We start from the raw sequence: 14,045 nt of genomic DNA on the forward strand, positions 1-14,045 counted from the left end.
CTTTGATTTTTTTCTTAGTTTTTTACAACACTTATGCTGTTCGGATACCTATTCCTGTGCTTTTGTGCTTAATGAACATGTATGTTAGTTGAAGGAGCTGCGGTGGCTCAGGTGGTTAAGACGCTGAACTGCAAGCTGTGGAAGGTCGGTAGTTCAGCAGTTCGAGACCCGAGTGTGCCGCATGACGGAGTGAGCTCCCGTCTCTAGTTTCCGCTCCTGCCAACCTAGCAGTTCGAAAGCAAGAAATTGCAAGTAGATAAATAGGTATCACTTCGGTGGGAAGGTAACACCGTTCCGTGCGCCTCGGTGTTTAGTCATGCCGGCCACATGACCCCGGAAACGTAATCAGACAGCGCTGGCTCTTCGGCTTTGAAACGGCGATGAGCACCGCAACCCTAGAGTCGGATTCGACTGGCTTTCGAGCAAGGGAAACCTTTACCTTTACGTTAGTTGAAGAAAGATATTTTTCCTCTTTAAAGATCTAACATGTGATCAGAGTTATTACTCAAATGCCTAACCATTTATTCATACATAGACCAATCACCTGACTGGCTTACAGAGTTAGCAGGCTGGAGAGAGAGAAAGGAGTAGCCCCTGTGACGTGAAAGACCTCCATCTCAGACCCTGGAGAGCCACATTGCCAATCTAAGTAGACAATATTGACCTTAATGGACTAATGGTCTGACTCAAACCATTCAGAGGAAGGTTCAACAGCAGATATATTTGACTGGTGGCAGAAACCTACCCAAATGATACAAAGATTTCACTACAAATGGAGTAAAGCCTTCCTACATACACAGTGATTCTCATTGCCTCTTGGGCTCATGCAGACAAATAGTGGGCAGGGTGGTGATGAATTAGGACAGGAACAGTGGGGACCAGAAGAATCCCTGATCCTTGCACTTACAGATCATGGGATCCAACCCCAAATGAAGACTGTGCTACTTATGTCCAGTATAAAGGATATAAAATCTATAAAAATGTCAGGAACATTTTGTTGCTGTCCAGGGTAGCACAGCAACTCAAGTATTGAGTTAGAAATTGACACTTAAAGATCAGAGTGAGAAAAACCTTTTTCTTACCATAACTTATCTCACAATATTATACTCACAATTAAATTAGAAGAACTGTAATGGTAAGTACTACAGAAAACATACAATAATGTTACTAATTATGTTTAATGTGCATTCTGTTCTTTATTCAACTCTGGAAGGGTCATTTGTACTAGTGTGACCTCAATATGTAGAACACTTAAATTACATCACAGCCTGTCCTAAGCACCAAAACTCAATCTGTGGTACTGAGTGAAAAGGATGTTGGCAAATGATTACATATAATAGAAGGCAAATGGGTGTATGTAATGTTTACCAGAAATATATTTGATGACATCCTAATGTTCTGTATTTGATTTTTAAAAAAAAGAATGCAGTTAAAAATATGCGACAAAGAAATATAATAAAGTTAAGGAACTCTTACCTCTCCACTTATAATTCCCCGAAAAACAGATGGCAGGAGAGGCTGAAATAGGTCAGGGCCCAATAATGGATTCACTTTGAGAACATTTTCTACAACCTGAAAATGAGACAGATCTTGTCTGAAAAGCACTTATGATAACTGCTTTATGGACTTAGCCACCAGCAGTACATACACCCTTGCATGTACACATGTTCACGTTTCCCTATGAGTGAGTTTAGAAAGCTACACTGTGTTCGTGCATGTGTACTGTACTGTACTGTACTGTAACTATCAAAGAAATGAAGACCAAAGCACTTCAGCAGATGTCGTGATTTCCAAACCAAGAACACAATTTAACTACCATCCAATTTATTCTTTACAGTTCCATAAGTCTATAAAAATCAAGCAAGCCTGCTGCTTTTTTTCATTTATAAAGACACTTTCACACACACACACACGGCGAACTTAGTCAACTACTACCTTGCCACCTCCTCAGTATAATTCTGTTTGATTTGCATGACAGGCTTCCTTGAAGGAATTATTAGTCTTTTTCCCTGCTGTGTTTTATATGCAGACTGCATGCAAATCTAACCCTTCTGGTCCAAAAAAGCAGTGCTACAGCACTGCAGTGTGCACAAAGACAAACTACATTGGATTTTTAGTACTTTGGGATGTGTCTTAATATACATTCAAAAGCTATGTCACAGGGGCATCTGATGCACTTGTGTCCTAATGGTTATGGATCGTTTTGTATTGACGGCTCAGAGGCAGACAGGTTACCTTGTACAATGAAGGCCGCCACTTGCAAATTCTATTGTGATTTGTAAAATCTTGTTATAATGAATTAGGGAAGCTGCTAAATAAAACAATACCTCTCTACAAGAGCATGAATTTCCTTCAGCTCTAAACGAGACTGTGATCCACCCCTTACTAAAGAAGTCAGTCGAGGATAATGCTGAGATCTAACAAAAAGCAGCTTCTGACAACTCCTATTTGCTGCTGTGGCAGAACTGCAATGGCAAGGAACACTTTTCTCTCTTTTTAGAGTTTAGTTTTTGGAACTCCAAACAGCAGTGAGGAAGACAGCTTCTCCACTGTCCAGAGAGTTTCTAAATTTTTCTTTTTATTTATGCATGCATAATCTGCAGGGAGTGAGGAGATATTTTTAATAAAGTGTTTTTAGTGTGAGGTTTTAAAAACAGGGCTAGATTAGTTTTATAGATTATTTGATATGATTGTTCAGTATGTTTCAGAATTTTGCATGTAAATCCTCTAAAAGGATAATTAGAGCAGTTAAAGTGGACAGGAAATCTGTGAATGCATTCTCTACTTGAAATCGGGGGCAGGATCTAACGTTAACTACGGAAAAAGGAAAAACCATGGGAAGTGACTATTGAGGAGACTTTGTAGAAAACCAGAATACCATCTCTTTCCAACATGGAAGGGCTGTTCTATTGTTGGGCGGGTTGGTAGGATTTCTTCTGATTTCCTCTCTCATTGCAGATTCCCATTTTGCCCCATACCCTTGTTTATGAGTGTTTGGTGACACCCAGGAACAGAAATGTGGGAGGGGGACTCAGAGGGCTGCAGCAGGAGGAAGGAAAGCCCCACCCCACAATCTCCACTCCACTTGCAGATTTCATAAAATATAAGCTATTGTATCCATTAAATGATGAGATGGAATTAAGGCATTTTGAGATGTGCTTGAGAAGGACCAGCAACTGTTATTTCAGTGCCGCTAATAGAGATGTTCATTGCCACAAAGTGAGAGAAAATGGGACAGACTGGAGTGAATGATACATTCTGATTGAAGCTACAATAAAATACAAACAAGAAATTATGCTTTGCTTCAAGTTTCACAGTGAATAATACAAAAACAGACTTATATCTTCATTTTTCCACAGACAAAAAATGCCATAAATATAATGACTGTTGTCACTGCTTTTTGAAAGAATTAGTTGCTTGCAGACTTTAACCTGAATAATTCCATTCCATTCCATTTATTATTAATAATGTAGTCACAATAAAGCCTTAATAAGGATCATGGTAAGACACCATAATAAAACTATCAGTTTTGCGAACCATGCTTTCTTCATTCCAACATCTACATTAATGTGTTTTTCTTATGGTTTTCTAGAGAACACACATACTAAGAGGTGTGCAAGTTTAGATTACACAGCAGCAAAAAACAGCTTTTAGCAATAGCTGTTTTGTCTCATGTAGGCTGAAGTGGCAACTGTTTCTAGGATACAATCAGTATATTTACATATTTTGTGAAAAGAATTCTGTATTTATAGTTAGGTAGCATCTGTAGAGTTGTCTGGATCAAACACTTCTGCTTACAATACATATATGGAATCTGTATTTCTATAAAATTTGGTACCCTGATAAGCAAAACTCATTATCACAATGAATATCCATAAACTAGCCACATACCCAATATTATTCCCTGCTTCTATAATTCTCTTCCCTTGTTATCTTCAGCTACCTGCTGTCCCTTCCTTGCAAGCAAGTTTTCATTATCAATTCATTTAATTTCTAACTTTGTCTATGATGCCACATGACCCCCATTCCATTCCATTTTATTCAATTCCATTCTTTCCTCTCACCCTTAGTGCCAGCGCACATCAAAAGCCAGTTTTCCCTTGCTCTAGTTTTTCAGATTGTTTGTAGTTGTATTATTGAATACTATCTTCCCTAAGTAGCCCCCATATGGCATTTAGAAAGACAGAGAGAGGCACACAATTGTATGCTTAATACAGAACACTCTATCTGAAAGACATTCAATAGAGTGGAAGCCTGACCTGTATATTTCTTTTCAGCAAACTCACCCATATGAAATTGCCTGGCAGTTGAGAAGTTCTTTAAGGTCCCTACTCTGTGCACCCTTACTTTCAGAAGTGAGGGTGCGTAGCTGTCAGAAGCAGGGCTCTGGAACTTCCATCTCACATTTATTTGTCATCTAGACTGTTTTTCAGGCAACAACAGAAGATGTTTTTCTCTTCCCAAGACTTTACTGATAGCTGTGTATCATTCACCCTGGTTATACGCTGTGGCACTGGTTTCTGTTATTTCTCTTTCTGCTTTTATTATTAGGGGCATTAAAATATGGGCTTTTATATGGCTATTACTGCTTGCTGTGATTGGGCTTTTTAATGCTAATTTTATTGGAATTTTTAGCTGCCAATTTTATTTTGAGATTTTATTAAAAAAATCCATGTATTGTTTTTACTGTTGAAAGTCTCTGTGTGACCCCCCCCCCCAAAAAAAATATTAGGAATATAGGATGGAAAGTCCTTAAATAAAGAAAGCCAATCCTAACCCTCCTAAGAACACCATAACCCACGACAATGAACATAATTAAAATCTAACTCTTACAAACAAAATCAGGGTTTTTTTGGATGCAAAGCAGAAACAGCATTAGCCATCTATAAACACACAATACCTTCAGTACTTGAACTTGACCCTCAGTTGTTATGTCTTTTAAGATCTCGCAAAATGATTTGCAGAGTTCCGCTGCATTGACCTAAAGTTAAAATCAGGCCAGATCAAAACACACAAAATGCATATTTTTGAAATCAACTCTGTTTACACTTTAGTTATTACTGGAGTACAAGTAATTAATAACGGCCAGGGTTAACAAGTCTAACATTTAAATTAATACTTAAACACAACTCAGTCAATGGAAACGCATGCCATACTTGTCTTAATCAGCTGCACATAGCTCTTTTCAATTTTAATGGAACATCAAACTTTGTTTTATGAACAGTCCCTGATTTCTTTTGTATAGCACAGCAGGAACCTGTCTTTTCTCTGCCTTTTCCAGTGTGCCATTTGCTTTAGTATAGGGCACAATAGGAATGTTAGATTTATAGAATTGATATAAAATCTATTTTAACAGCAACATTGTACAAATATTGTTTACAAACTGCTGTTCTCTAGGAGTGATCTAAATATAGTCAGGGGTCATTGGATGTATAGAACAAGACATGAACCCTCTTGAAGAAATTGTACCCTACAGCTATAGCACTTACATTTAAATTTCTTTAAATCTGATTCTGTTAGTGCTATAAGAAAATGTCTTATTTTCTCCTTCTTATATTGGCCTGTCTGTGCCCAAAATGTCTGTGCTAAGGATTAACTACTTCTGTGCAACTGGGCTAAAATACTTGGACAGAGTGGCAGGATTACTGTTCTTTCCCCTTCTCCCTTCCATGACATCTTTTAAAGAGAAAATTGATTATTTTTCCTCACTTTTTCATGAAGCAAACATTAGGTGGGGAGACAAAATCAAATAATCACTGAGAAAGCAGATGATGTTTAAAGCAATTTTCAAGATCCTATATAAGAAAAGCAAATAAAGGTATCTAATACAGTTATGATCTGAAGTTAACAGCAGCAACCATTCTCACTATTCTAGGTGAGCAGCTATGCTAAATTTATACATAATAGTGGTACTATCACTTTCCACTATTCAAATATTCAGTAAGAAACCATTTTGATACAATGAACAGTGCCACGTTTGGGAAGACTGCCTCTGAAATGCAGATTTACTTACTTTCGATCCCATAGTCTCAGGCACACAATACATTTTTAATGTATGTGTATTTTTAAAGAATGTATTATTTTTCTATTTTTTTACAATGTATTATAATAAATGCTAACAGCACTGCAGTTAAACTCACTAAATAGATAGTTTGTATACAATATGACATGAGGGTAGTTATAGATACACAACATAACTATCTTAACCCTGGAATGGGCAAGAAATACAGTGGTTGGGGAAGTGTTTGTAGCTAGTTCCCCCGGCTGAGGGGGGTGTTTTTTTGGGGGGGGGGGGGTGTCCAGAGATCAAGTGATGATCAATATCTCATTAAAGAGTAGCAGAAAGCAGTACCAGCTGCCTTAGAACAAGCTGTGATTGGCAATCTCTGACCCAATCACTATTAAAGGGTATATATATGAAAGTAATTCTCAGCCAGTGACAGCTAAATATGACTAGCGTTAGCAGATGCATACTGGGCTAATGTTAACGCCCTCAGGCATGCGATTTCACACCACATCATAATCACACACTCTCAGAATGCCCAATTCCCAGTCATCTCGCTTTGAAGGCTGTCTCAAGGAGCAGGGCTCAGGCGTCCACCCTGCCTTAATAAAGAGTCAGCTGGCGCAAGAAGTGCTTACAAGGTTTCACAGAATGTATCATAATGAACCTAACACGTACCTGAAGAAATTCTGAAGGAGATAAAAAGATATAGCCATTGATGATCTTAAAGCAGGTTCTGAGGTTTTCTGAACTTAACTCTATGAAAATAAATATCAGATAATTTCAAGGGCTTTGCCACAATTTAAAACAGTCTTAATAAGCATGACAGTATTTTGCATATCATTTTTACATATAGGGGTGTTTTTGTCTTATAACTGTTCTAGAATTAGGGTTGCCAGCCTCCAGGTGGGGCCTGGGGATCTCCCGCTTTTACCACTGATCCCCAGCCAACAGAGATCAGCTCCCCTGGAGAAAATGGCTGCTTTGAAGGGTGGACTCTATGGCATTGTACTATGCGGAGGCCCCTCCCCTCCCCAAACCACACCCTCTCCTGGCTCCACCCCCAAAGTCTTCAGGTATTTTCCAACCCAGACTTGGCAACCCTATCTAGAATCCCTTACTCATGCATGATTTCTGGTCATACAATTTTTTTCCCCTACAGACCTGGGTGCTTATACTCTGAACACCCGAGTGTCCCAAAATGTATCAGAAATCTCAAATAGTATGTGTACACACACCTGCTCTAGTACCAAGGCTCTGAGGTACCAGATATAAGTGTGTGTAAATACTTCATTCACAGTATAAATTATAAAAGAAAGGCCAGTTCAGGAGGTTGAAAACAAGACTGTTTCCTGTTAGCGCTCTTATTAACATAGCCCAATATCCATATGCTAAATTTATCTCCTGGGTACTCTCTTAATTTTTTGAGTACTAATATACAACCATAATTCAGAAACAGTATCACTGCAAAATTGCTCCTTTCATCAGCCACCATTAGAAAGTAGGTTTCACTACTGTTCCTGTTCCTCTGTGTGCGTTGTGTGTGTCAATCTCAACACAACAGCCCCATACAGCCCAACCTAGCAGCAGGAGGCTGTTGAGCTCAGGTCTTTCCTGGTGATTGTGAGCTACTGATCCAAGTGACCCAATTAACATACTATTATAGGGCAGACAAGTTCATCTAGATAAGAGAGTTAATTTGCATATGTAATTATAAGCACCTAACTTCAGTCTTTAGAACAGACTGCTTGTTGAAATCAGGGCCACAGAACTGCTTTTATGGACATTCCCTCCAATACAAGACTGATGATACTAGAAATAGTCTTAAAATGACCTTTGTCACACAGCCAAATAGAACTTTAAAAGACATTTCAACCAGGTAGGCATGCTTACTGGAGACCATTCTACCTACTTATTCCTCTACAAATCTCACTGATAACCTAAAGAAAGTGGTTGACTGGAACTGTAAAGGTGACAGATACAGCTAGTACGACTCCAAAACTAGGACTCTGTACATTCAACAGTTCTATGGAAGGGGAGGTTTTGATGCTGGGGCAACATCTGGCATGCTGAGAACATGATTGCTTTTCTTTCCTTTCTGTTTTTTTTTTAAGTAGTTTCCAGCACCAGAGGGGAAGGGTCTGTCAGTTAAATCATACAATCATACAAAATCAGCAATATCTATGGATATCTGCTTATAAAACTGTTTATAGAGAATTCCACTAATCTTAACGCAAAATGTAGCTTTCTTTTAAAGCACAGAATGTGCTGAGTTTTCACAGATCCACAGTGTAAAGTATACAACCCTGGAATACACTGAGCAGACAAAGCAATAAATCACCCACCGCTATAGCTAATTCACACTTGAATCCGCTCTTTTGCTTGGAGGAAAGAATGAAAGTATTCCATATCTATATGTTTACTCAGGACCTTTGTAAGATAAAGGGGCCTTGGGGTTGAATGTACATTCAAGGTCCCTCCTTCCTTTTTACTGCAACCTATGTCCATATAATTTTTTCCCTCATTTGGAAAAAATATGCTTATGATCTTTCCAAAACCATCTATTTGACATCAGAATTTATTATGGCAGTATGTTAAGTATTTATATGTCAAAAATTGAAAGACCAAAGACAAACAGACAAACACCCTATTGGATTTACTTGCAATTAGAGATGTAAAATTTCCGGAAATTTTGAAGCTCGGGAAAAAAACCCGTTTTTTTTCCGGAAAAAAAATGGAAATTTTCAGAAAAATTGAAAAAATGCTACATTAGCATTTCTTTTGTCTTTTCTTTTACTTTAGGACTATAAAATATGACTATGGACATTTTTACTTGGCATGAAATTATCACAACTAGCATATTAAAAATATAGCGTATCCAAACAATTATTTCAAACAGAATACCCACCCACATGCAAAAACAAAACTGAAACTTTTTTATTTTCTTCTGACAATCGCACCTCCTAAAGGAAGAAATGCATCTTGTTCTTGCATTGGAGGGTTCAGTTTGTAACCCAGGACTTGCTTGTCCTCAGTGCACAGAAATTAGATCAATCTGATACCATATATATATATATATATATATATATACATACACACACACATACATATACATACATATACATATATATATATACACACACACACACACATACATATACATACATATACATATACATATATATATATATGAAATGATTTGGAAAATATTTGAACACCTTGTCTTAAAATATTTTATTCATCATGTTAAAATAAAACGTTCCATAATCATTTTTTTTTCTTTTTTCAATTTTTCCAATTTTTCGGAAAAAAACAAAAAGGCTTCAAGAAAAAAACGGGGGGGGGGGGAACGGTTTCCCCCCGAATTTTCCCGGTTTTTTTCCGGGCCTTCACATCTCTACTTGCAATATACTTCCAAAAAACCCAGCATTGGTTCAGTGGGTTTTGAACATCAAATTACTAGGAATCAGGGGGGGGGGGGAAGCTAGCAACACTGCCCTTCAGGAACTTGAACTAAGTCAATAATTAATCTTTTCTACTATTGGTTGGGGGCAATGGCCCCACCATTCAACTGCCAACTACGATAGATGCCAAGTTATTGATCTGCCGTGTGTGTGTGTCTGTGGAAGAGAACAAAAGGAATGGAGTTAAGGGGCTACATTTTGATTAAATGTGCAAGGCCAAACATGACAATAAAGAGTGCAACCTTCCACTGAAGTCAGTGGCCTAGTAAATGGAACACAGGGTAAACTCAAAGTAGTGAACCTGGTCTGGGTCTACATTTTTATTACCCAGTATTATTGCTTTGGAAGGAAAAGGATCTGATAGCTTTAGACAGTGAAACACAATACTGATAATCAATGTTGATGTGACTCCCCTTCATGTGTAGGCACAGGGCAACCACCGTCATTGTCTTCCTCCCTTTAAAAACAAATCCTGTGCTCATCTATCTATTTGGATGACCAATCTTACTCATAAAAAACTAAAGTAGATATTTCTGATGCAGTAAGAATGTTAGAGCCAGCATTATTGCTGGAGAAAGAGACTAATGGAGTTGCTAAGAATGCTTTCTTCTATCTCCCTCTGGCACAGAAGTTGGCTGCCTACCTCGACCCGGCCAATATGGTCATGCTGATCCCTGCAACTATAGCCTTGAAGCCAAGCTACTGCAATGCATGTTAGATGGGACTGCCTTTAAAGCCCATCTGAAAACTTCAATTCTGTCAATTTGCATATTACACCTATTCTGAAAGCACTTTAATGGCAGCCTATTAATTTCTGTATTCAGTTCAAGGTTAATACCCATGCAGCCCTTCATAGTCTAGGATTCACATACCTGGAAGACCACCTGTCCCAGAATAAACCTGTGCTGATTAAGGTGTCCAAAAGGACAAAAATGTAATAAATAAAAATACTTTTATATTGTATTTATATATTTATATTTTGTTTTTAAATTGATTTTGTGTGGCATGGTGACAGGTTCTTTTAGTAAAAAAAACAAGAAACAAAACAGCTAAGACATCATCATCATCATCTCAACACCACCTGCGCCAAACAGGAAAGGAAATCAAAAATTATACTGATACCCCACTTGGCAAGCCACACTGTAAAAGCTCTGGACTGTCAGTCATAAAATCAGCACAGGCCATCACTTGGAACTATAAAGGAAGTGATCTAAAATAGAATAGGTCCTCTTTTGTTATGACATAGGGTTGCATTTTTTTTAACATCAACACAAAACTTCAAGCTTTCATGAAATGTGAAAAGTGTCAGCAATCTGTTTTCTGTCACACCACTTTTGCCAGGTGACTGAAGGAATCCCATTACTGGCTTGTCAGGCACTGTTTTTCCTTCAGTTACTTTGCTGTGGAGAATTGAGGAACAATAAATGCCTGTTACTGAATCTAAAAGAACCAAATCCCCAAGAATGCTATTAAGAACTCTTCATCACACTTCTCAATATTTGTTCACACGATGGTTAAAACCTCTCAGGCTATGTTGTTTTTTTAGTTAAGAAACTGTCATTTTACTCAAGCCAGACAACTAGGAATGAAATTGTTATGAATTTTTAACTTCTGTATGATCTAGCTTAAATCAGAAGTAATACTGACATAAATGATAGTTATTCAGAAAAAGTCAGGTTATTGATGACCAAACACTGCTCTTGAGCACTTCAGTGGAGGCATAACACTTACTACAGTATTCAGAGTTTGCTACAGCACAGAAACAACAGAATGAGATAATGCAATGACAACACACAACCAATTTAAACTAAGATCTTGTCAGTAAAAACCAATGTAATTATTGTCCACAGCAAGTGTACCTGAAACCAACCATTAAACACAAACTGGCCAAATAACTTACAAATGGTATGTTGATAGCAAGCATTTCCTTCCATTTCAGATCCAACATGATCTGGTTTTCCAAAAATTTGGTACCTTAATGTAATTTTCTATCACAATATGCATCTGAAAAGCCACGTGGTTCTAACTGACAGAATCATTCAGCAGCTTTTCACAAAACAGAATCCCGTAATTAGAGTAAATCAAACAGAACAAAAACAAATCATAACATTACAAGTATACAGCATATTACTAAGAAAACCAAATGATTACGTTTAGTCATAGCGAAACTGCAGCAAAATATTAATTGGATTCCATACCCAATGGCCGGACCCACCTTAAGCTTTCGTGCCAATTTAATCCCAAAACCAGTTTCTCATTGGAAAAACTTTCCAGATGGGTTATTTTTTGCACATCCTGCAAAGGCAGGGTGCTATAATCTAACCTGTGCAACCACAAACTTCACAATTGCTGTGTTCCACAAGCACATGACCAGGTTCCCACCCTAGCTGTCAGGCTCCTAAGTTTTCCCCTTCCATTATTACTGAGAGCCAAAAGGATTCCAAGGATTAAAGTGGGCTCTCCCACCTCAGGTTTATTGTGGAGAACCCAATGGAAATAAATGTTTTAGAACTGTGAGTCAAAGGCCAGCTGCCATTATAGAATTTCTCAGATACCACCTGAGAAGTGCTCAAATCAACTTGGAGAACTATAGGCATAGGTTGGCAGAGCATTTTCAATCAACCTACAATCACCACACCATGCATTCATAAGAAGCGACACTTAAATAATCAAACCTTCAAATAGTCCTTCCCAGACATCAACTGCCAGAGCCTCACAACAAAATGAGTTTTCGCAAGTAGAGAAATCTTAAATCTTCACTGTTAAATCTTTGACTTACCATAAGACACTGCCTCTCTGTAAAGACACTGCCTCTCTGTAAAGACATTGCCTCTCTGTTAGCCATGGCTAACTCTGTTAGCCATGGCTAACAAACTGGAAACCAGTCTCACAGATGAACGTTCCCTCCTTGCGGCCCTTACGTTCCTCCCACCACCTCCTTAACTGTGATTGACCAGCTCACTGGAGCTGATGTTAAATTGCTGTAAATACGAATCACAACTTCCCTTAATCTAGGACCTGAACAAAAACACTCTTTAAACCACTTTCTCTCCTTGGCATATCAAGAGTAACATTTCTAAAAATGCACAACAGTACATCTATGAAACAAATACAAAAAGATTTAAATGGGCAGTTTGTGAGGCACCTTCCACACCATCAGTGCTTGCTGAGGCTCTGTCATCCTGCCCCCGGACTGAGGGAGGCTCCCACTGGTCTCAGAATGGGAGAGGAGCAGGTTGCCTCACCTGGTTCCTCTTCCTCCTCCTCCTCCCTGTTGTGCTCCTACCACCCCCCCTGGGCTGCCCAACAACAATCTTGTTGAAGCTAAGCAAATAGGGGCCTGGACTGCACCTGTATGGGAACCTTATATATTTTACTTATAAAACAACAGGCTTGGCCACCATTGATGGACGGTGGGAAAGCACGCAACTCCCTTTTGCTATCTGGTTTGGGCATCAAAAGACACAACAATCTTGTTGAAGCTAAGCAAATAGGGGCCTGGACTGCACCTGTATGGGAACCTTATATATTTTACTTATATAAGTAATGGCAGGATAGAAATACAGTAAATAAATAAAACTGAGTGAAAATACACATTTTCAAAAGCAAAATATATATACACCTCACAAATCATCTACAAAACGGAAAGTTTTCCTAAAGATTATATTTAGTCAATGAAAAACAAACACTTGGCAACTTTGATCTTTGAACTGAAAAATAAAAATCCTGATCAAGGGAGGTGGTAGTTCCGCTCTATTCTGCTATGGTCAGGCCTCACCTGGAGTACTGTGTCCAGTTTTGGGCACCACATTTTAGGAAGGATGTTGACATGCTCAAGTGTGTCCAGAAGAGGGCAACCAGGATGGTGAGAGGGTTGGAATCCAAGTCTTATGAGGAAAGGCTGAAAGAGTTGGGTATGTTTAGCCCGGGAAAGAGAAGGCTTAGAGGGGACATGATTGCAGTCTTCAAATATTTGAAAGGCTGTCATGTAGAAGATGGAACAGATCTATTTTCTTTTGCTCCGAATTGCAAGATTAGATCTAATGGGTGGAAATTACAAGGGAGTCGATACTGGCTAAATATCAGGAGAAACTTCCTAACTGTAAGAGTGGTTGAGCAGTGGAACAGACTGCCTCGGGAGGTGGTGGATGCTCCTTCGCTGGACATTTTCAAGCAGAGGCTGGATGACCATCTTTTGGGCATGTTGTAGGGCTATCTTTCAGCTATGCTCCTGCAGAGTGCAGGGGGTTGGACTAGATGACCTGCAAGGTCCCTTCCAACTCTAACATTCTATGATTCTAAGTGCCATGACTAGTCTCTCTTTTAAAAATACAAAACAGCAGAATCCTTTAGTTAACCTGTAATCCACACATTATTATTATAGCACCTACAAGTACTTTACACATATCAGTACATTTAAACCACTTAATCCTAACGAAATTCTTTTAACTGTTCCCTGGATTGAAACTCCTTTTATAGATTACCAGGATGAATTCTCAACATGTGTGTAGAAGACCAGGAGAAGTTCTATGAACTACTGAAAACACACTTCATCTTTTTAAAGTACTGGCAGATTT

The 14,045-nt window shown here is 38.5% G+C and overlaps 1 protein-coding gene across 1 annotated transcript in view; it reads right to left on the bottom strand.

Moving 5' to 3' along the window:
• Positions 1-14,045, bottom strand: part of IPO11 (importin 11) — a 107,682-nt gene that overhangs the window by 42,567 nt on the left and 51,070 nt on the right. Inside the window, exons 23-25 of the mRNA XM_015416384.1 lie at positions 6,683-6,762; positions 4,901-4,981; positions 1,477-1,572 (exon numbers count right to left, since the gene is read on the bottom strand). Coding sequence (XP_015271870.1) covers positions 1,477-1,572; positions 4,901-4,981; positions 6,683-6,762 — 257 coding nt within the window. The remainder of the gene's footprint in view (positions 1-1,476; positions 1,573-4,900; positions 4,982-6,682; positions 6,763-14,045) is intronic.

This window comes from Gekko japonicus, unplaced genomic scaffold (assembly GCF_001447785.1).
Source record: "Gekko japonicus isolate JY-2015 unplaced genomic scaffold, Gekko_japonicus_V1.1 scaffold1441, whole genome shotgun sequence".
Lineage (NCBI taxonomy): Eukaryota > Metazoa > Chordata > Lepidosauria > Squamata > Gekkonidae > Gekko > Gekko japonicus.